This window comes from Perna viridis, chromosome 7 (assembly GCF_037379345.1).
Source record: "Perna viridis isolate PV_CMFRI_1.1 ecotype Kerala chromosome 7, ASM3737934v1, whole genome shotgun sequence".
NCBI lineage: Eukaryota > Metazoa > Mollusca > Bivalvia > Mytilida > Mytilidae > Perna > Perna viridis.
Genome location: NC_142451.1, coordinates 2,605,869 through 2,630,708, shown reverse-complemented (window position 1 = coordinate 2,630,708; position 24,840 = coordinate 2,605,869). Strand labels below are relative to the sequence as shown.

Sequence of the window (24,840 nt, the reverse complement as noted above, 5' to 3'; positions counted from 1 at the left end):
GGTGTAACTACAGGACAAAATAGGGACAGTTTGAATTGTTTTGATATGATGGTATTTCTTTCTTTACTTCTTTTCGGTTAAGAATGTTGCTGATGTGAATCTCATCAATACCCTTATTTGCAAATGGAAAGTGCAGAATCTTCTGCTGTTGTCATGAAGGGGCTCCGATCTGACAGGTTTGAAAAGCCAAATGTTTAATCACGGAGGTTTTTAAGAATAATAACATGCGGTGAGAAGAGATTAGTACGAATTTTATGTACTCCAAGAGGCTGTTCAAGTTTCGAAAGAGGTTCTTAAAATGGTTCTGATATGTAGTTGATGTCGTGGCGTTTAGTCCTTGGATTGGTGTTCAAAAGACATTAACTTCACTGCATTGTGGGACTTGACAGGTTTCCAACACCTTAAATGTTATCGTTGCAGCCGTATGACACTGCAGTATCTGTCTCCCTTGTCCAATAACTTCTTTTTTTCTGTAAGAAAAGTTGTAATAAGCATTGGGCTATTTGTATGATGATCAATTTTCTCGATGATCGCAATTTCATCGACAAACACCGGTCATGATTAGTTAAGCTGAAATGGTTATATAGAATCCTGTATTATGGATCTTTAGCATCATACCGATGTTTGTTCATTCTGCTTCGGAACTTATTTTTCTCCAACATACATAAGTCCGCACAGTACATTCTATTCCGTTAATACTTTCTGTAGTACAGCCCTGAGGGTCAAAAGATTTGGTACAGTATGTTTTGTCAAGTAACTTCCGGAGATGTAATGAGCATGTTACAGGTATTACAAGTATTCTACCTGTGTCATGTTTGAATGTAGTGATGATAGGACAAGATTCGTGAGTAGATGGAGAGTTATACAGCGTGGTTATCTGAGAGGAATCGGAGGTTTTAAAATACTAATTTCCCTCCGACTGAACAAAGATTAAATTTGGTGTATCCTGAATTATGTTTGCTGGAACATTCAGTGTCATTGCTACAATTGTTCCTTGTAGTAATACAGGACCTTGGTTTTCCCGGAGACGCCATAGCCGGCATCAAGTTCAATATAATCCTGCTTTTCTAGAATCGCTTAGGTCAAGCTACCAAGTTGCAATGATTTCTGGGAAATGATTCCACAAGCAGAGACATTGGCATGGTTGTAGTAAATGAAGAGAAATAAAAAAAAATACCAAATTGAAAAACTGATAACTGGAGGTAAATATTGTTTAAAATTTTATCTCAGACGCACATTATGTGTTATAGGAAGTTTCGCATATTCCCGTTTGTGGAAACATAATTGATATAACATAACAGTGCTCTATCAGCAAATATGAATGTTATTTGAATACAAGTAGCTTCCTCCATCATAGGCAAAGCCTTAAATCATATAAAAAGAAGCCTGAAATCAGGCCTCATAATAAAGTTAATAAAAAGAAATTTTGATAATTTTTATTTTACACAGACGTATTTAAAAATCGCCTATTTTATAAACAAAAATAAAACTAAAAAAGGCATATTCTACAGCTTGATCAGATAAATTTTACAGTACACTACCTCCAAAGAGAAAGACAATAGTTTACTTTGCAAACTGCTTCAAATTTACAAAGTTTCAGTCTATATACAGCAACTATGTCTGCATAGAAAGTACAAATCTGAATTTTACTTAGAAGATATCATATATTTTTTTTTATTTACATATTTAAATCAACTTGATCAATCAAAATGTTAGGAAGTCAGTTTAGGATTAACAAAACTACAATTTTGTATCACTTTTACAACAAACACTTTTGCTTCATGTAATTTCTTGTTATACAAAACCAAAAGAAAAAAACACTTTATACAAAATTTCTGAAAATGTTTATTTCTGGTCTCTATTTCCTAAACGATTAAGACCCAAAACTCAATACCTGCCTTCCTTTTGTGGTTTAGAACTTTTATTAAGATCCGTCGACTAAAATTCAAACTATCGCAATATTACGAAGAGCATATGGGCGACAACAACGGCAGCGCCATAGTTACAAATACGACCTAAATTATTATGCGGTCGTATGAAATTTTTAAATGAATAAAAAGAACCCATCGATTGATACCAAAAAAGCTTGACCTTGTCATCTTGAAGATCGGATGTTCTATTTTTTATCCTTTGTTAATAAGTCCATGGTATAAAATGTAACAACGGGAATGAATAAGACATCCGTGTTTCTGGGTCGTGGTTTTAGGAGACAAAATATTTTGATGGGGATTGTTGTGGACTCTTCTCCGTGATATTTTCATACACATAGTTGAAAGGTTTTAATCCATGGTATATACAATGAACATATTAATTTCTTCTCTGCCATCGTAAACGGCTAGTACGTCATACAAAACTTTACGGGGTGGATTGGAACATATTACAAACTTAACAAAATGTTGTTGTTGTTAATGTCTATATAATATAAAAGAAGTTTCATGTTTTCTCAAACAATTATGCATGAATTTTTTTTTTTTTTGTTTCCTACAAGCAAAAATTCATTTTTCATGTAAAAACAGGTACCATACAAACTTTGAACATATTTTGTAAATATAAGGAGCCGTGTTTTATTCCTGTTATTGTTAAGAGATCATTTTAAAGCAGTACTCCAGCTAAGATGCAAAACGTGATTCATGGTTGGGAAGCCCACATATTTTTATTTTTGATATTTTGTTTAAACTGATATAGTAAACAGAAATTAACATGTGGCTTTTCATATAACCCCTGTTCATGGGAGATATAAATTATAAAACAAATGTACTATATAATTCAAAATTAAGGGATATAACTCTGTACATGACACTGAAACACAATAGAAAGTATTTAATTTTCAATGTGACTTACATCCTTAGAGCAGACAAATTGGAATGAATGATAATACATTTCATCATATAGACCTTCAAAACAACTAAATAACGAAAAATAAAAATACGTAGCCTTTTTGGGGGGTGAAACATATACCGGGTATTACAGAATTTGCTTAATTCTTAAAAAAACTGTTACTGAACACCAAAATTACACATTTGATATATTTTATAAGCATGATAAATGGCTATATATCACATGAATATCAATGAATACAAAATACTAACGTCATAAAATACAACAGAGACAACACGTTTTGTTTCCATTAGGTGTATCCATGACAACACTTTTCTCTAGAGAAATGTTTGGTTTTGTAATAACATCGACGCTACACACTGTCCGTTCAGAGGACATACTTCTATCGCTGCGTTGAACAGGTGACGTAGTCCTTACTAAAGTGGAATCTAACTCTGATGAGGAAGTCTTTTTAGCTTTATGCAGATGAGAGTATACAGAATTAAAGTAGTACATAGGTTTATGGTAATATTTACTTATCCAATTTTCTTTGTAAAATAAGATTTGTTTTACTTTTATCTGTAAATCGCTTATTTCTATGTATGTAACGGGTTCCATGATGGATTGAACTGTGTGAAGTGAAATAAACTTAATCTCGTCTTGTTCACAAACGTCGTCACTTCCAATAATACATTTGTCTTTCAAAATGTCAACAGAAAACAAACCACACAGCATGAACAGCGTTCGAACTTCGCCCTCTGTCAAGTTATAGTAACTACGAGAATTCCTCAGTTTTTGGGTGTTATATTTGATAAAATCCAGATCAAGAACTTGACAAACACAGTCGAAATAGTGCATTAACTGGGCTGTGGCATTTTCCGGAATATCTCCCACGCTAGGATCCGTTCCGACTTTGTTCGGTCGAAAAATTATAGGCATATTGAGGATTTGGTGTGAAACACAGATGTTACTGTTTCCAGATCAGCATCCTTTACATTATAAAAAATATAACAAATACAAAAGCAGTGCCTGTTTGTATTATTTACATCTTAGACAGCACTTTATAGCACATAAATAATAATAAAAACAAAAAGACGCGAAATACGTTAACAATTGTTACTTAACAATAAACATGTATTTTTGTTCAAGCAAATATTAATAATTCACAAAACAAGCACTTCCGGTTCAATAATACTAGTTGGAATTTTCTATAGTATATTGTTTCAACATAATATGTTTATAAATCCATAACAATAAAACAATAGCATGAAACTCGATCACAATTAAATATCTTAAACGATCCATGGCTTTTACCGTTTTCACTTCAGTACAAGTACCTAATAAGAATAAACAAAATAATGTAACATTGAAGTCACACAGAAACGAAAAAATGATCAAACTGAGACACATACATGTACCACAACAGCCCATCTGATACTTTTTGTTTTGTAGCAGAGTTATAATATAAGACAACGTAGTCAGAGGTTCATTGTTTTATGTATGTGTTACTTAAATCTATGCAACCCTGTCTGTAAGTACGTACGCGGATTTGTATGCGCACTGCATCCAATATCAAAGAGCATACATGAGAAACTAGCTAGTCAAAGACATTTACAAATAAAAGTTTAATTTCCGAAGACAATGCATTGTTAAATGCATAATAATCTATACTTCCTGAAAAAGGAAAGTGTCAAAAGTGAAGAAAAATAAACCAATAAATCGACGATTTTATTCTACATTTTATTTAAATGAGAAAAAAAACGAGAAAAACTGCGAAGAAAGTTCACTAGGTGATACCCCTGCTCCACTCACACAAACCACAAAGGACACCCCAAAAATCGTTCAGACGAGAAAAAAGAAGGTGCACAGTTGCATAAAGTTCAGTATTTTCAGAGAAGGAAAAAGTGAAATGAAAATTGGTAATTAAAAAAAATTAACCAATAACTAGGCGTATTGATTCGTGTTATCTAATGTCTTCATTAAACTTTGACTCTATGCCGCTACTTTTAAATTAGTAGTAAAAGAAAAAAAAACAAGAAAATCTGCAAGCATAGTTCACCGAGTGATCCATTCACAGAAAACACAAAAGGTACCCCAAACGTCATTTAGATGAAAAAAACAAGAAAATCTGCAAGCATAGTTCACCGAGTGATCTATTCACAGAAAACACAAAAGGTACCCCAAACGTCATTTACATGAAAAAAAGTGTACAATGGTATCATATGATATATAATTTGTGAAAGTTTCATTGAATTCCATTCAGTATATTATAGGAGTTGCCGATTTTAATATGCCATGATAGCCGTCTAGCTTAAAGCCCCTATCTTGCATCAGGAAATCAAATAAGTTATCCAGATGAAAAAAAAGAAAAACAAATAAAAGTTGCACAATGGCATCATGTGAATAAAAAATGGTGAGAGTTTTATCAAATCATATTCAGTGGTTTCAGAGTGGTTGCGTATTCGAACTGGGGACGAACAGTATAATCACAAGAATGATTTGTGACCGATTATAAAAGCCCAAAATAATACTAATTCAGTTATTCTACGTTTATCCGATGTATTTCTCTCCATTAAGATTGATGGTGATAACATACTTCATCATCATAGTTCTATCTTCCAGTGGAAAGGAACACCTGGACCATCGCGGTTTCTAATCTTTTGCTAGTTTCGGATGTTTGTTTATTTCCTTTGCGACTTATTCCATTACACTGCGCTAGAAGATAAGTTGTTGTTCTGGTTTCTTTGTTTTTATGTATTTGCAGCATGTTCATATCTTTATTCATATCATGATTTAGTTTAATTCCAAATTTTGTCCGAAAAAGTATCCTTTTGCAAAAAAATAATTTTACACAGCTTGCAGTGTCTTTACAACTGTGCTTAAAATCAATTAAAAAAAACAATTAGCATAAAATAAATTGACTTATTATCTATATATGATAAAACATACCCTCTCTTACCGTATAGCTGTTATGTTTTTGAGATGTGCAATGTAATTTTGGCGCATTTTAGCGGTCCGTCTAAAACACCGAAATAAATTTAGCCAATTATTTACTCAAAGCTTAAGTAATACTACACCACTCACCATCCACCAAAATTACAAACATCATCAGTTTTCATAGGCTTTTTTGTCTAAAATTAATAAGTTTTTCACTCATCAAAATAACCCACTATACGGTATTCAAATTCAAAATCTCTCTTATATGTTTAAACAACACACATAATTTATACTAACAAGTGTCCATACATTTCATTAGTATTAGTCAAGGATATGCATTGTACAGAAGTAATAATTACGAACAGCTGAGAGGTAACATTATACTTAACATTCATATTTTGTTGTTGTTTTAATTCGGACTCCAAGCTACAGTTTTCAAACCTATCAGTTCGATGTTTATATTTTTGACTAAATTTCATAGGTATCATATTTTTAGGATTGCATGGATGCCCGAGAATGGATATAACATAAATTTTCTTATGCTTTTTCAACAGGTTTAAGTGGACATTGGCAGTTTATTCATAAGTCTTTGTAAATATACAAGGCTTATTAAAGTGTGGTATACCTGCAAATCTAAAATGTATCAAAATTCTTTATGTGAAATTAGAACTACATTTAGTAATTCTCAACTTTGATGAATGAAGATGTTATTTGTTGCAATTTCACAAAAAGAGGATTTTTACTAGTGGTTGTACTTTATATGTGTTGCCAGTGACGACTGTTGTGTGTAGGATTTCCCGCACTCTTCACACATGTATGGCTTCTCTTTAGTATGAGTTCTGTAATGGCACCTCAAATAGTTCCTTATTGCAAACTTTTTCCCACAATATTCGCACTCGTAAGATTTTTCGTTAGAATGTTTTATCTGTTGATGTGTCTTCAGAGAGGACGACTGTGAAAAAGATTTGTCACAGACCTCACATACATATGGTTTTTCGCCTGTATGTATCCTCATGTGAACTTTCAGAAAAGACAGATTTTGAAACATTTTAGAGCAGTATTCACATGTGTACTTTTCCTTCTTCCTGAGCTTTGGCTGTCTACACTCATTTCCATTACATGTCTGAAAGGGGAGAGAATTTGATATGTTTCGATTTTCCACCAGCAAGCTCATCTGGCAACTTAAGCAGAAAAGTTGTGGAGTGCCTGATTCAAATTTGGACCCACATTTTGCACAGAACTGTGTGCATATACTAGACACTTTTCCATCATTTGAATTCATCGTTCTCTCCATGATGGTTTTGAAATATACCTAAAATAATATTTTAAAAAATAAGGTGTTATAAAAGGTATATACATGTACAAGATAAACTGTCACTAAAATAGTAAATAGATTACTTCACAGACAGGTTTGCTGGAAGGAAATCATGTGTAATGCTACATGTAATTTATACATTTATAATTGAACATAATTAGCATGTATTTGAATTAAACATGTTTAAACATGACCCTTTTGAACAGATTTTTAGGTCTGTTTAATTGTGTTATATTTTTTCCACAGTGACCAGCTTTTAAAGAGGGAGGGTTGTGATCATGCCAAAGTACTTTAACCCTGCAACATTTTTGCACCTGTCCCAAGTCATGTTATGTCTTGTTTTGTATTCACCTTTAGTTTATTTTTTTATGTTACTTGAGTATATAGGGGCAACTCTTTCCCTGTACCTATGTATAATGTTTTGGGGCCCGCTGAGGCTGTCCTGTGGTATGAGATTTCCTCATCATTCATTGAAGACCAATGGGTGGCCTTGGGCTGCTAATTTCATCCCGGTGGGGTTGTTGTGTCTTTTGACATATACACCATACCTTTTCTGGTTATATTGTAGTGTAATTTCATTGAGAATTCCATACATTTTTACAAGTTCTAGTCCAGAAATCTGAATGTTTTTTTGTCCCTCTTTGATACCTATTTCCAAATGAATAACTTACTGTAAGGGTCCTTCACTCCACAATCAATCCAAACCTTCTCTTTCATTAAATGGAATCTTGTACAAACAATTTCATAGAGATCCATCACCTTTTACTCAAGTTATTCTCAGAAACCAGAAGTTTTGGTTGTTTTTTTGCCCTTTTTCACACCTATTTTCTAAACCATAATGGTCAAATTCTAGAAAATCTTTACCAAATACCAGTACATATACTCCTTTGGAATGGAACATTGTAGCAAAATTTCATAGATATCCATACATTTTTTACCAAAGTATTAAGCAGAAACCATAGATATGTTTACCATTTGAGCGATTTGCAAATATATGTCCCTAATTCATTAGTGGTTAAATGTAATAACCAAGGTTAGGTGTTTAAACTACCTCTCATTTTCACTTGCAGTATTTGCCTGTTTTAATCACCCTGGTCAATACAAGGTCGACTGAAATTTGGCAAACAGAATTTCTGTAATTTTTCATATTGAATGCAATGCATTATGAGAAGATTTAATATATTAAATACCTATTATATTTCAGTATTCTCATATTTTATATCTCATTATTTTAAGGAAAATGGACATTTCCCTTACAAAATAATTGAAACTCCTGTTAATACAGTACATTTCTGTACATGTACATAACTAAATTCATAATAAATCAAAATTAAAATTCATGAACAATGTTACATACATGTATCTTTGTTTCATAAGGTGATTATTACAGGTCAATAACACATATTTCAACATATTACTGTTCTTGAAGCCTTCAAATCCAGGGATCTCCAAGGATCAAAATGAACAGGCTCATCTCCGGTTGGACAAATGTTAATCGTGGTGCGTGTTATTTCAAGCAGAAAATATATTGCCAAGAAAAGTATGATAAGGTTGAATCAGACATATTTAATAGCACAAGCTGCAACATAGAAATAAATAATCAACAATGGTAAATCTTTCTGTCTGTACTATCTAACCAAGGTAAAGTTTTCTTTTCTCTGGGCTTGGCCATAGGTCCACAGCTTTAGAGAAATTAAAATAACTAGTAGGTGTGGTCATTTTGTTGATACCATTAAAAAGTTTTTTATAATTTAAACACAAGAACTTAGACAGGCAAATGCTGTTTTCGTCCAAATCTGTGTCATTAAATAATATTTTAGAACTTCTGGGAGTCAATCCATCACCCTTCTAAAAAAACTAACAAATTATGCAAATTGAATTGCTTTTCTGTGTCAGATAAATGCTGAGATCGTTGAGACATTGTTGTATAAATATAAGATTGTTTTTCCCCCTATCCGATCTTCCTCAAATTTAACGAAATTCTTGATATTTTCTGTATTTATTAAAATAAAAGTTATCAAACTTTATTCATTGAAAAAAAAAACAGTATAAACCATCAGCTTATTAGAATCTTATTGATTTTGCCGAAAGTGATAATTGCAAATTTGACAGATCCGAGATTTGCTTACACGCATTTCACTCCCTGATACATTAACCCCCCAGAAATTACCAATCAAAACATTGTATATGTATAACTGTTAGAATAAACACATGTGACAATCATATTGATTTATGACAGGTATAGGAGATTAATAAGCAAGAGAAAATACATTGCTGATTTTCACTGTGTAATGCAAGTTTGAATAAATGACACACACCCCATATGAACACATTGGGCTCGTTTTGAATACTTGGTGCAAGGAAAGTGACACATTGCACAGAGGTCTTGGAGAATCCTGCAAATCTGATATCTTTTCTTCATCTAGTATAAAACTGTAAACCAGTTTCCACCAGATTCGACATAAATGGCAACTATTTATGTGAAAGTCTTCAATTCTGTTCTTGGTGTTTGTCTGGTTTTCACAGGCAGTTGACATATCATAAGAGGTTGATTTGAAATGTTTGTACACAGTAATTTTACATATCCAGTTGGACAAGCTTAATTTTATTTTATTTCAACCAACTACTTTTTACTCTCTCCAACAATTATAAACATTATTCATAAGCTAGTTTGTGCCCTGTTTAAAGGAGATTCTGGGCTATCATTTGCTCATTTTTGCCCTAAATATACAAAATTCTTCAACAAAAGCAAGGGTCTGTGTAAATGTGTGTGAAGTCAAAACAGTCTGGAACCAGACGGCTTTGAAGGATACTTATTTTGTAGTCCAGATTATCATGACGTTCAGTAAGGATTTTATTTTAAATCTGAGGTTTTAGCATCACTTATCAATAGGAAGCGACCAAGCAGGCGAAATAAAAGTCAAAGACAACATAAAGTCACAACTATTTGGACTATCTACTATCTATTTGACGCGAGCAAGTGTCATATATGTTAAAACTGATGTGCAAATTTGAGAATTCCCGATAATGTATGACCTAAATCTAGGGAAACCTATACCCAAGATCACTCTCGATACATATTCATTATCGCGTACATTCCGTATCAATTATACATACCTTTTGACGAAAAATATTCTAGTTTTCTTTTCAAAGGTACAAATATGGTAGGGAACTGGAACGGTATAAATCAACTTACAGAAACCTTACAAGTCGTCCCCTAAATATTTTCGTCCTTTCTATTACTATGTTAAAACACAACGAAGGGTAAGATAAATTTATGAAATTATCCCAGGAATTATAAGCAAGAATGTTTCATTATCCAAACCACCCATTATCATTGCCCCTACTGCATTCCAAAAAGGATTTTCATAATATAAAAATGATAGATTTTTTTATTATTATTACAACATTTATAGAGCGCATTATATAATGATAATTACTCTAAGCGCTTTACAAAAATACAACACATGCATACAAAATATATAGCAAATCACATATAAAAATGAAAATAAAATTAAAGGAAAAAACAAACAAATCTAATCTATCACTTGCATTAAAAAAAATGATGATGAAATAAAATATTAATCTGATATTTGGCAAAACTTTTGAAAAGTTAATGATGTAAAAACAAAGTTAACAGTTAAAATAAACCAAATATTAAGAGCAATGATAAAATGTTCGAAAATATGATAAAAATATTGCAGGATTGCAAGCAAGAATTAAAATAGAAATAATTTTTGGATATATATATATATATATATATATATATCCAAAAATTAAAATTATTTCTATTTTTATTTTATTTTTATTTTATATATATATATAAATAGAAATAAATAAAGAAATAAATAAATAAAGTCAGTTCAATTTAAAATAAACATATCCATCACATACGGTTGATTTATACTAAAACACACTGTCCAAAACTAAAAAACATGCCTGTCTAAAAAGGTATGTTTTCAGGTCTTTCTTAAAAATGTCTAAAGAAGTACAATTTCTTATGGTTGGAGGTAGATTGTTCCAAAGCATTCCCGCTGATTTGTCAAAGCGCCTATCACCGTACGTTTTTATTCTTGTATCGTCCGGTACCTGAAGAAGATTGCTGCATTGTGATCTTAAAGTTCTTGCAGGCCTATAGATTGAAATCAGTTCTTGTAAGTATACCGGGGCGTTACCTTGGAGAGCTTTAAACACATATAAAAGTATCTTATACTGACAGCTGTATTGAATCGGAAGCCAATGTAAAGACATCAATACAGGAGTAATGTGTTTCCTTTTCTTTGAAATGAGTCTTGCCGCTGAATTTTGAACTCGCTGTAATTTTGTGATGACACTAGTATTAATTCCATGTAGTAAGGCATTGCCGTAGTCCAGCCTTGATGTTACTAAAGATCAAATCAAAGTTTTACAGGCATCTTCGGAAATGTAAGGTCTTATACGTCCTATGTTGCGAATTTGATAATAGCAAGCTTTACTGACGGCACTAGCTTGTCGTTCCATGCTTATTGAGCGATCGAAAAATATGCCTAAGTTTTTCACACTTGGTACATCGCTAATAATATTTCCATCGAACGAGAGATCGAGATTTGATAACTTATTAAGCCTGTTTTTCGGTGCGAAGACGGTCAGTTCAGTCTTGTCTTGGTTGAGTTTAAGGAGGTTAGAAACCATCCAAGCACTAATGTCGGAAAGGCAGTTTTCTAACCTAGTTGATATATCGGACCAGTCATCGAAAGGCTTAATCACCAAGTACACTTGTGTGTCATCAGCGTAACAATGATGCAACATATTATGGCGTCTGCAGATTTCACCGACCGGTTTTGAGAACATGCAGTAAAGTTTGGGTCCCAAAACGGAACCCTGGGGTACACCATATCGAAGACATTTATCGTCTGAAAGAGTAGATCCAATCGAAACTCATTGAGTCCCTATTCGTCAAGTAGGATTGTAACCACGATAAAGCTGTTCCAGATGTCCCAAAAGAAAATTCGAGAGGATTCATGAGAATATTATGGTCAATGGCATCAAATGCCGCTGATAAATCTAGCATCAAAAGTACGGTACAACAGTTTTTGTCAAGAGCAGACGTGATATCATGATAGACGCGTAGAAGGGCGGTCTCAGTAGAGTGGAATTCTCGATACTCTGATTGAACATCATCATATAAGGAATTGGATTTTAAGTGACACTCAATTCTCGATGCAACAACTTTTTCGACTACTTTCAAAACAAAAGGTAAGTTTGAAACTGGACAATAGTTCTTCATTATCTCCTAATCTAAATTGTCCTTTTTGAGTAGTGGACGCACTATTGCTCTCTTGAATGCTGGTGGTACTGTTGCTTCGGGTAAGGATTTGTTCACAATGCCTGTAATTGTAGGCAGCAATGTTTCTAAACAATCTTTGATAACATTTGTTGATTTTGGATCGAGCTCACAGGATTTAGACGGAGCTGATGAGATGATCTTTTGTACTTCCTCACATGATGCAAGTGAAAAGGTTGTCAATGGCTCACCGGTGAACTTTATGTCCGCTCTTAAGATATCCAGTGTAGTGTCTGCAGTGATTGACTTAGCACTGAGTTCGTTACGAATTATTTGTATTTTCCCAAAGAAGAATTCTCCGAATTTGTTCCCAAGATCCTTTTCACTCTGATGTGAAGGGAAGGCTGTTTGATGGATATTCCCCATTAGATTATTAGTAAGCCTGTAAAGTTTTTTCTCATCGTTGCCAATTTCAAATATCTTATTAGAGTAATAGTCTTTCTTGCTTTGTATGAGAAGTCTGTTTGTTTGCCTACATTTATCTTTAAATATTTCACGATCTACTGTTAGCCCAGTCTTCCTCATTCTACGCTCGGCTTTCCGTTGATCTGCCTTAGCTGTACGAAGATGGTCGTTATACAATTCCGTATTTGGTCGAATTATGATATCTTTCGAGACTAACGGTGCATGTTTATCAACGATCGCCTTCATGTCGGTGTCGTATGCTTTCACAAGTTACTCAACAGGTTTATCAATATCCTGAACACATGAAGTTTGTATGTCGAGAATAAGCGCGTCCATTGAAATCTCGTCGTATTTGCGAAAGGAAACTTTTTTCCTCTGATTCGATGGTTTTGATATACGAAGTTTAGAGTGGAGGGCGTAATGGTCCCCAGAAAAGTTACCGTGTTTATCGCAGAGATATGGATCACGTATTGAAGGTGTGTCAGATAGGATTGACGAAATATCTCTTGTGATGACTACATCGAAAATGTGTCGATATGAGTCGCACCTTGAATATGTTGCACTAATCCGCGGTCTTCCAAAGATACGAGAGAGCGACGGGCAGTGACGTCATTCGGATTGTCAAGATGAAAATTCAAATCACCAGTTAAGACAATTTCCCCTGGAATTACAACAAGTTGATCTAGGAAATCATGCCACTCGTCGAAGAAATTAGCAATTTTAAAATTGTTAGTTCGAGATGGTGGTGGGCGGTAAATAATGCACAAGCGAAAATGTTTTTTGATAGTTTTATCATTGAATTGTAAAACTTCGAAATGCGTAAAAGTTTTGTCTGGTTTGATTAATTTGACGTCCAGGTTTGTGTTGTAAATCAAAGCAACTCCACCGCCTCGTTGTCCGGTTCGTGTGATATGGTCGATCACATACCCGTCTGGAGTCAGTTTTGCGATAACTCCTATAGCCATGTTTCGGTTATCGCTATCAAGATGTGCTTTCTTGTGTAATTTGATTCCATGAAGTAGTGTGTCGATTTATTTTCATTAGATCATGGTGGTATCAACAAAAAATACGATTTTAATCAAATAAACTAATCAGACGGAAATATTGGTTTTGGAGAGAAAATGGGGTGGTAGAAACCATGCGTGTCCCAAGTGTCTGTGCTTGACTTCACAGAAAAAGTGGGTCTGAGCGTTTCCCCACTCTGTTTGGAAGTACGTTAAGGTGTAGAGTGCTAGCGGCTGGTGATGATGATTGGGGGTTTTTAACGACATACAGGTCTCTCACGGTCGATGTCAGTGGTTTAGTGGAACAAACTGTTGTTGGTGGCGGAGCCCAGCCTTCAGGATATCTGACCGAAGAACCCGGTCAGAGTACGTCCTTCTAGCGGCTGGGCTACTGTGTTGACGCTCTGGCTTACTCCCAGACCCCACGAAGGTCCAAAAGCGTTTCCCCATTCTAACTGTTTGGGAGTACGTCAACGTGTAGAATGACCGGTGATTTTTTTTCTCTGGGGGATGAGGACTAGGATTTTATGTTGAGTTAAAAAAACATTATTTTGACGTTTCGGTATTTTATAATATCTATACAGTAGCCATTGACACTTGAATAGAGGTTTAAAGTTACTGAAATCCCATATGATGAGACATGATGATTTGATTAAACAGGTTTGATTGTAGGATAAGAGCAACCTTCACTGAAAACCTGGCTTAATTGTACTAGTTTCTGACACTCGGGCATCGAATTATCATTGGTCATATATCTGAGTTAATGTAATACGTGTACTTTGATTTAGTTGATAGTAGCTATAGGTTGAAGACTTAATTTGCAAAGAAAGAGCTGACAAAAAAGGAAGAGATAGTAAACAAGACGTACCAGTGTAGCAGAATTGTCTGACGTTGCGTACGTAGTTGGTGTCACATTCAATTCAACCGGGGCTGGTTACGAAAACCGAAATATTGCTATTAGAATGTGGTTATCAAAGGCAATATAGATGTTAAAATGTTCGAAGATAGTTGTTGTTGTTTTAGGTTTATAATCATAGATCTTTGAAAGATGCCGTTAATTGTGGAGGGAAAGCATTATTCGATCACAGAAACGTCCATTTTTATATGTGGACGGGTAACATTAAGAAATGCATGCTACCCATTTCACCAATACATTTAAGTTGTTTCTTGACGTATTTTGATAAAACAAACTTTTTTGAAAAGAGCAGTTTGTGCTGCAGACGATGTCATATTTTTCATGACGTAATGATAAGATCAAAGCGTATTACAATATCACAAATATCTCCCCTTTGATGTGGACATTGTAAAAATGAAAAGAAACCGATTTGAAGACAAAATGTTAGACTTTTTTTTTTAAGTTATGCGAACAGCTTTTTTAATCGGAACTTTTATTAACGATATTGACCATTTATTACATAACCCCAATGAAATTATATATAAAATGTTCAATCAGTTTCTTTGATAAAAGCCTTTTTGCCCCTATTTCAATTATGTCACAAATCTTAATTTTTTCGACGTTGGCCATTGGCTACTTTCTAGCTAACGGTTGTAACATGTAATAACGAATAGTATTTTTACCAAAGTATATTCACGCTTTAAGGACTGTATAAATATTCAGAATATCATGTTCATTCTAAGAAATGATGAGTTTTATTGTCTAATAGTAGATAAATACGCACGTATGTTGTGATGTCACGTTGTATTTTTCTTGACGTTTTCTACACGTTGCCTGCTACTTAGTCTTTATCAAAAGCTATTTTAGTTAGCTTTGAGTGAACTAATAACTATGAAGTTTTGAATTTCACATGTATATATGTGGCAGATAGTATATTCTAAAAATAATGGTACTTGGTTGAACATGTATCTAAGCGCAGCATTTTGTCTGTGTCTAACCAAAATGTCACATCTGAAATTTGTATATCTTATATATTCATGCGTACACCATGCGAAATTCGAACGAATTGTTCAAAAAGGCAAATGGTGTTGAGTCGATTTCTTCATATACTTACAAATGTATTCATCCTCCTCTATGGTTTTATCATATCATATTATATATATATATATATGGTTTTATCATATCATATTATATATATATATATATATATATAATATGATATGATAAAACCATATATATATATATATATATAATATGATATGATAAAACCATAGAGGAGGATGAATACATTTGTAAGTATATGAAGAAATCGACTCAACACCATTTGCCTTTTTGAACAATTCGTTCGAATTTCGCATGGTGTACGCGTGAATATATAAGATATACAAATTTCAGATGTGACATTTTGGTTAGACACAGACAAAATGCTGCATATATATATATTATGTAAAACCGTGTCTAACAAAAATGTCACAAAGCGCATTTTTGACGTTTCATAAGTAACGTTCTGTTTTGCGACGTAAAAACTCTTTTAACGTCAATTTTAAAAACAATAAAAAGTATTGAACAGTTACGATACTGGATTAAATTAATTCGACTGTGAACGTAATGAATAAAAAAAAATACGATTTTAGCGAATCTGATAAAAATAATGAAAGAAATGCTGAAAAGAAAACAGGAAAAAGAAAGCTCTCCCTCCCCCCCCCCCTTGCGCGCATTTCTGTCTGTTCATATGTAATGATGTCCTGGTGAAATCGGGATCAGCGTGCCTGCATTAAAGTATTTTGAAGTGTATAGACACGCGTTTGCACATTCCCTAGAGAAATATTTTATGATTTTATGATCGCCCAATTACCTCTAAGCAATTATTTTAGCTGTAAGATATAATAAGCTGTACAAATATTGAAAAAAATATTTTTTTGAATTTTTTTTCAAATCGGACCAAAAACAAAACAAAAAAAAAGATTTATTTTGGTGTGGCCTTTTTGACCCCTTATAACTCGAAAACCGTAAGAGATATCCGAAATCTGAATGAAAAATGCAAGTAGGATTATTAATGAGGAAACCAATGAAGTCTCCAATGAAATAAAAAAATTTTAAAATTCGAAATCGGAAAAAAAAGAAAATGTTTTTAGGCGTTGCCCAACTTTGACCCCCTATAACTCGAAAACGATTCAAAACACATAATACCTGCTGCACATTTGTTTAGCCGAATTAAATAATAATAAAAAAAAAAACACATTAAATATAGAATATTTAAAATAAAAAAAATCTACATGGGTTTTAATAAAATACGTATTTTTACTCTTTTTGGCCCCTTTTTCTAAAGCGGCAGAGGCAACAAGGTCCAAATTAAATAGGAATCTTCTTTGTTGGTAAAATCATATCAACATTTCAGAACAATTCGTCAACCACAACTACAGTTATCGCACGGAATAGAAACGAAGTGTCACCAGACCACGACGACGACGACGCTGACGATGACTGCGCCACAACATTATATACTACCGCAATTTTTTTCGTCGTATAATAAAAAACGGGAGATTTCGCTCTCAATTTTTCTCAAAGAGGGAGATTTGCCAAGGTTTTGTTTTCTCGTAATGTTTAGCAATGTTTTATATTTAGCAACAGACCTTATAAAATTCCGAAACAAGTACATGTATTCGGAAACATCAACATACATCTACATTAGAGATATAAAACCAAATAGGAAAGGTTCACTTCATACTTCATACGCTTTTACAATATGATTTCCAGGAGGTTTACTCCAGCAATGCTAGAGGTTGTCTAGATTCACTTTATACGCTTTTACAATATGATTTCCAGGAGGTGTACTCCAGCAATGCTAGAGGTTTTCTCGCAAGCTATTTTCTGACTGGGTGCTATCCTAACCTCTAGAATCTGACATGTTGGAAGCCACTGCAAACGTTAATTAGTTAAACATGTGTTTTAAAATACTTTTATTTACATAAAAGAAGTTTAACCTACCGGAAATCGAACGATAAAAATCCTAAATATTTGTTAAATTAGGTCACTAATTTTATGGAATACAATATGTTTTTGACAAAACGAACTTAAAGTTGGTAAAGGCAATTCGTTGGTTAATTGGATATATTCGTTTCGCAAATTTTAAAATCCGAGATTTTATCAACCGGAACGAATTATACACTAAAAAAGCTAAAAGCCAAATATGAAGTTTATTTTAACTGTTTTTACAAAGGGTTTCCAGGATTGCTGAATTTTCTCATCAGGTAGATCATTGTTTTTCTTTAGTTTAGTCGCCTTCTCCCGTGTAATGGTAAAGAAACTGTATAAAACGTGTCAAATGGAAAACAGTTTACTATAATTCTGCCGATTTCAAGGAATGGCGGAACGAGCGTTATGGAATATGGCGATCGGAAGTAAGAGGTTGGGGCAGGTGCGTAGCTGCCGATAGGCAAAAAAAGCTTTTGCCTGCACTTAATTTTGCCAATTTTTTATTTATTTATTTATTTTTTTTAGATAAAATACATCCAGGAGAGGCATAAATGATGCTCTAAAACGCTATCTCCGCGGAGCTTCGGGGGGGGGGGGCTTCTCCCCCCGAACCCCCTACCAGGGCTCCGCCCTCGACCTACTGGGGGCCTTAAGCGGCCCCCAGACCCCCTGCCGTAATTTTGCCTACACTTCAATTTGGCCTCAGCTACGCGCCTGTGGGGTATGGAGGAACGGAATTCCAACATCTTACGTTGTAGGAGTACGTGGGGGTGGGGTGGAGGTGGTGCTACTGACCTTTTTTTGCTTGTAGGTTTGTTGGCTTTCCGTTTTAGTAAGGATGTTTTACTTTTTTCGCATCACGAAATTTGTTTACATAATTCCTAACATTTTTCCCATAGGATAAAATTTTCTCCAAATCATTTTTAAATGGTTGATGCCAAACTATTTACCATATCAGGATGTAATCTGATCATTTCAATTAACCAAATCGTACGAAAAATTAATATCGAATCGGTTAATTAAATAATAAAACATGTCGTGTGTGTTATTTTATGTAAAAAAATTAATTAGGCACACTTCTTTTTACATGTAACAATTATAGAGCGATGTACGTCGCAATACAAAAAAGACGTCAAATTTTGCCGATGTTGACGTTACCAAAATGACACCAAAACCGTACGCTACGTCTCTATGTTCAAAAGACCGCCCCATCTGTCTATGCTTTATGCAAACAATTTGTCTACCGGTATCACCAAGGCCAGCAATCTCTTGGTGTATGCTTCAGAGCAGCAATCCCTTTGTCTATATTGAAATCCCCACCATTAAGCATCATACATCGTTCCACACTGATTAAAAAGATGAAACACCTAAGTACAAATGCTTAGTACTTGGTAGCGATTCTCAATATTTTGTAAAAACAATTCTAAATCATCTTCTGAACATAACTAAGAAGATGATGTCAAAATACTGATTTTTTTTATTGACATATGTGTCTAGTGTGGTGGACGTATTTTTCAACAGACCGTCGGGAACAAATCGTGCTCCACTACTGGCTTATATCTTCACTCTCATGAGACTGACTTTATAGCTGATCTTATCATAAGAACATCGTTTAGTCAGATCCTTTGATTTCAATTTTCAATTTCCATATATATATATATAACCTTGGTTCCCTTGATTACTCTTTCATATAGTTTCCCTTCCAAACGATCTCTAAGAGAATGTTAAGATAGGAGGCTGAATTAGTATCTGATGTGTCCTTTATCTCAAGATTTTTGGGGTTACCCCAAAAATCTTGAGATAAAGGACACATCAGATACTAATTCAGCCTCCTATCTTAACATTCTCTTAGAGATCGTTTGGAAGGGAAACTATATGAAAGAGTAATCAAGGGAACCAAGGTTATAGTGGTAATCAAAAGAATGTAATGCAAGGACAAAGACCAGACATGGAAAAAAGACATACACAACAAAGAACATGTAGTAACTAAAATCATACGTACAAAGTAACAAAAGCAAATGAGCAACTCGGACTCCACTAGAAACTGGAAGCATGGACCAGGTGCACCGGTAGGATAAGCGTCCTCTGCTTTTCTAGAAACACCCGCCGAGTTGCTCATAAAAAGTCAATTCAGACAAACGAGGAAAGGAAATCTATGACTCGTTGAATAAGTCAGTTTTCATGGTGCAGATGGATACACCATAACGATCCACGAGCTCACGATGACGACCATAAAACTTCTGTAGTGATCACTTCAATCTTGCAGCAACATAACCCTGTTCCAGAAGCCTATACAAAAAGTCTGCGTAGTTCCGGCACGCTCAGGCATAACGCATGAGTTGTAATATGAACACTCCATACGCAGGTGCTGAAGGGATGTTGCCACGGATGAAAGGAAAGTTGACAATTCTGAATGAAAAGTCATCACGTTTGTCGTAAAGTTTGGTCAATAGTTTTCCTTAACCATCGATTTCTAGTATACAGTGTTGAAAAATCATAGGTTTTAATGCTATTATATTCAGATAATAGTCTTGAACTGATTGTCTCCAAAAGATCTTTCGAATTTTTTAAGATCCACATTGAATTAATATCACTACGGGAGTAACAAGTATTGTGGTAGGATTGTAGACCCTCTTTGACAGTTGTGAGTATAGAAGTTAAAAGTTTTGAAAAAGGTTTGGTGGTACATTTTGCAGATCCAGCTATGAAACGTTGTTTGTATGTATTCTTGTGGAGTTTAGGAATCCAGTACATAGACGGTAAATCACAATCATCGTCCTTGGTAGAGAGACCAAAAAAGGATAGCACAGATTTATGGTTTTCAACAATCTCTTCTTTGGAGAGTGTGGTAGCAGTATAGGTATTATCATTGCTACGGCTACTCACTCCGCATCGTAATTGCTTTCTATCTATGGTAACATTCATACAGTACCTCCGTATTGAGTTTTCATACCACAACTCTTGTATACGTTATTTCAGAGCTTAGACTGTCGAAACTATCGACTTTGTGCTTACCCTGCTAGAAGACTTTTTACAATTAGTTTTCTGGAACAGGGCTATGTTGCTCAAGATTAAAGTCATAATTACATTTAAAAAATATTTGTGTGGTCGATCGTCATCAAAAACTCGAGGACCGTTATGGTGTATCCATCTGCACCATGAACACCGATTTGTTCACCGTGTCATACCTTTCCCTCCAACCTTCGTCTAACTCGTCTAATCCTACAGAAGCACCTGCCCCGTGCCCGTGCTCTTAGTTTGTAGTGGAGTCCGGGTTGCTCATTTATTTTTTTATGTGCGTGTTATTTTGGTTATTTCATGTTCTTTGTTGAGTGTGTCTATTATCGCTGTAAAGTCATTATCCTTTGATTATATTCTTCTGTCCTTGGTTCCTCTTGATTTCTCTTTCCTGAACAACAAACCATCTGTCTATGTTCCAATCTAACAACACTTTGTCTATGTTCCAGGCCAACCTGTCTCTTTATCTGTGTACAAGATCAACAACCCATTTGTCTAAGTCCCATGCCAACAATCATTGTGTCTAACTTCCAGACCAACCCATTTGTCTATGCTACATGTCAACCATCTATTTATCTATGTTCCAGACTAACCGTTTCTGTGTCTTATGTTACAGGTCAACAATCCTTTGTCTATTTTTCAGACCCTTGTAGTTAAGACATATACTAGTACTCCCTTTGTGTATGTTCAATATCAACACAGCCTTTGTCTATGTTCTAGATCAACAACCCCTTTGTCTATGTTCTAGACCAACAATCCCTTCGTCTATGTTCCAGACCAACAATCATTTGTCTGTGTTCCAGACAAACAACCCCACTGTCTATGTTCAAGACCAACAATCCCTTTGTATATATTCCAGGCCAACCATACCTGTGTCCATGTTCCACGTCAACAATCGCTTCGTATATGTTCCAGGCCAGCAACCCCATTGTCTAGACCAACAATTTCCGCATTTGTGATCAAGACCAACAACCCTTTTGTTTATGTTTTTAGGCAAACCATTCCTGTGTCTATGTTACAGGTCAACAATCCTTTGTCTATGTGTTAGACCTTTGTAGACTCCCTTCGTCTATGTTCAAGATCAGCAATCCCTTTGTCTATGTTCTAGACGAACAACCCCATTGTCAAGGTTTCAGACCAACAATCCCTTTGTCTATGCCCAAGGCAAACTATCTCTTTGTCTATGTTCCAGACCAACATCCCTTTTGTCTGTGTTCAAGACCAACAACTCTTTTATCTATTTTCCATACCAACAATTCCATAGTCTATGTTTCAGACCAACAACCTCATTGTCCATATTCCAGACCAACAATTCATTGTCTATACTCCAGACCAACAACCTCTTTGTTTATGCTCCAGGACAACAACAACTTTGTCTATGATCTACACCAACAACCCCCTTTATGTTGCAGTCTAACAATCACTTTTTCTATGTTCCAGGTCTACAATCACTCTGTCTATGTTCCAGTCTAACAATCACTTTGTCTATGTTCCAGTCTAACAATCACTTTTTCTATGTTCCAGGTCTACAATCACTCTGTCTATGTTCCAGTCTAACAATCACTTTGTCTATGTTCCAGTCTAACAATCACTTTTTCTATGTTCCAGGTATACAATCACTCTGTCTATGTTCCAGTCTAACAATCACTTTGTCTATGTTCCAGTCTAACAATCACTTTTTCTATGTCCCAGGTATACAATCACTCTGTCTATGTTCCAATCTAACAACCCCTTTGTCTATGTCCCAGGTCTACAATCACTGTCTATGATCTAGACCAACAACTTCTTTGTTTATTTTCTAGGCCAAAAATCACTTTGTATATGTGCCAGACAAACAACCCCTGCATTTATGTTCCTGACCAACAACTCGTCTGTTTATCATCCAGACCAACAACCCCTTTGTCTATGTTTTTAGGCCAGCCATTCCTGTGTCTATGTTACAGGTCTACCATCTGTTGTCTATATTTTAGACCCTTGTGATTATGTTTAACACAAATACTCTCTTTTTTTCCAGGTCAATCCCTTTGTCTATGTTTCAGAACAGCAGTACCTTTGTTTTTCGTTTCAGGCCAACAATGTTTCGTCCACATTTCAAAGCCAACCATTCTTCATCTGTTACTCCATTTTAAGGGCAGTTATCCCCATGTGCATGTTCTACCCCAGATAATACATGTTATAAAACTGTACAAAATGATTATGGTAATGCATGTACATTACAAATTCTGACACATAAACTATGTAGAATAGAAAACAACCAATTCTTAACTAATCAACATTTATTGGATAACAAAATAGAAGTTAACAATTAGAAAATAATAAATCTTAGGAAATGCTAAGTAAGAATTGACTAAATGATTTAAAAATATATAATGATCTAGTACAGAAAGGTAAAATAAGTTCACGAAGGTCAATGTACTATAGTTCTAATGTGTATACTACCTGATTGTGATTCTTTTATGTCTTGTTTTCTCCTTTTTAATAATTAGGTAGTAGGAAACCATTTATCTAAGTATAGGAAATGCATTGGTACACCACATATAAAATGTAAATTTTATGGCAGTACAAAAATACTGTATGCATCGTAACCTGAATAATTAAAAGAAAAGTGACAAGGAATAATTAAGTGTTTTTGTCAAGAAACACACTTTTCTTGATTCAAATCCACATGTAAATTACTAAAGTTAATTGTGAATTTAAATTTTCATATTATAAAAATAAACTACAAAGAAGACCAACTAAAGTTAAACATTTTCAATAATTAATCAAAAAGAACACACTTTTCAAACTAAAGATAAATTTAACAATAACAAACTTGTAAAATAACTTAAAATATAAAGTATAGCATATTATACGTTTATGTACTCTTAAAAATATTTTATAATTTAGAAACATTTTATAGAGTTAATAATATTTAAATAAGACTGTATCAGAACTACAGAAATGACTTAATGAAAATAAAATGAGGAGTAGTAAATAAAACATCTATTATCATAAAAAAGTAATAAACATGTTAATACATAAAAATGAACTGGATTGATCAATGTATATTCTCTAGTTACCCTCTTCATTTAAAAAATTGACAGCATTGTCAGTGCTCTTTTATAAAAAATAAACTCTGAGATCATGCTTACTAAAAAGATATTGAAATTAGCTAAAAATTTTTATCAAAACTATGGATATATCATTTCAATGAATTATTCAAAAGCAAAAGATATTAATTTGATTTACAAAAAATATGATAATAAAATGGGGTGGATTATACCCATGTCAGCAGTATACTTATTACATTGGAGACAAACCAAACATCTCTTGGCACAAATGTACAATAACGTGAACATCAAATTTAACTAAGACAATAGACCACTTATCAATTAAAGTTTGTTTTTGCAGATCTGCAGAACATATGTCTCCTCCCGTCCCGCAAACTGTTCTGAGCATTTTTGGTTCAATAGTTTCAGAGGATTTTGGGTAAATTTCTAAGTTCAAAGGGGCATAATTCCTACAAAAATTAGGGGATCAAAATTTCCTGGTACTATGCACAATTACATATGATGGTCTTGCTACATACAATGTTTCGTAAAATTCGGTTGATAGTTTCAGAGGAGTTTCGCTGACAAGGTAATTTATGAGGATTTTTGGCAAATTTATAGGTTCAAAGGGGCATAACTCCAACAAAAATTAGGGTATTAAAATTTCCTGGTAAAATGCACAACTACATATGATGTTCTTTCTACATACCAAGTTTGTAAAATTCAGTTCAGCAGTTAGAGAGGAGTTGCACTGGCAAACTTTGTGACTGAAACATGAGCAAGCCAAAAACAATAAGTCTCCCCACCAAAGTTGGGAGAGACATAAGTATTAAATATGAAAGAAGAAGTTAGCATAAACATTTACAGTAATTTGTTTTGCTTAGTGTCTCCTCACAATTTTTGGTCATATCTACTGGTGAGGCTTTTCTACACATCTTTTTTTCACTACTTTTCATAGATTCATGCAGATGATCTAAGAACATTCTAAAAATCAGTCAAAAGTTGCACATCAATTATTGTATACTGCCAATATCAGAAAAAATGTCTACATCTATTTTTTAATATAAATGTTAAAAGTCTATTTTAATATCAACAATAAACAGATCATCCACTTTACATAT

General features: G+C 34.1%; 1 protein-coding gene across 1 annotated transcript; it reads right to left on the bottom strand.

The window, feature by feature from the left end:
* Positions 1-2,805: 2,805 nt before the first annotated feature.
* On the bottom strand, positions 2,806-10,246 carry LOC148610954 (uncharacterized). The gene is made up of 2 exons (XM_088590903.1): positions 10,187-10,246; positions 2,806-7,066 (listed from the first exon to the last, which is right to left on the bottom strand). The coding sequence occupies exon 2, from the start codon at positions 3,754-3,756 to the stop codon at positions 3,091-3,093; it is 666 nt and encodes a 221-aa protein (XP_088447029.1). The 5' UTR covers positions 3,757-7,066; positions 10,187-10,246; the 3' UTR covers positions 2,806-3,090.
* Between the last annotated feature and the right edge of the window lie 14,594 nt (positions 10,247-24,840).

Coding starts and splice junctions, on each gene's coding strand:
- LOC148610954 (XM_088590903.1), bottom strand. CDS start 3,756: ATGCCTATAATTTTTCGACCGAACAAAGTCGGAACGGATCCTAGCGTG.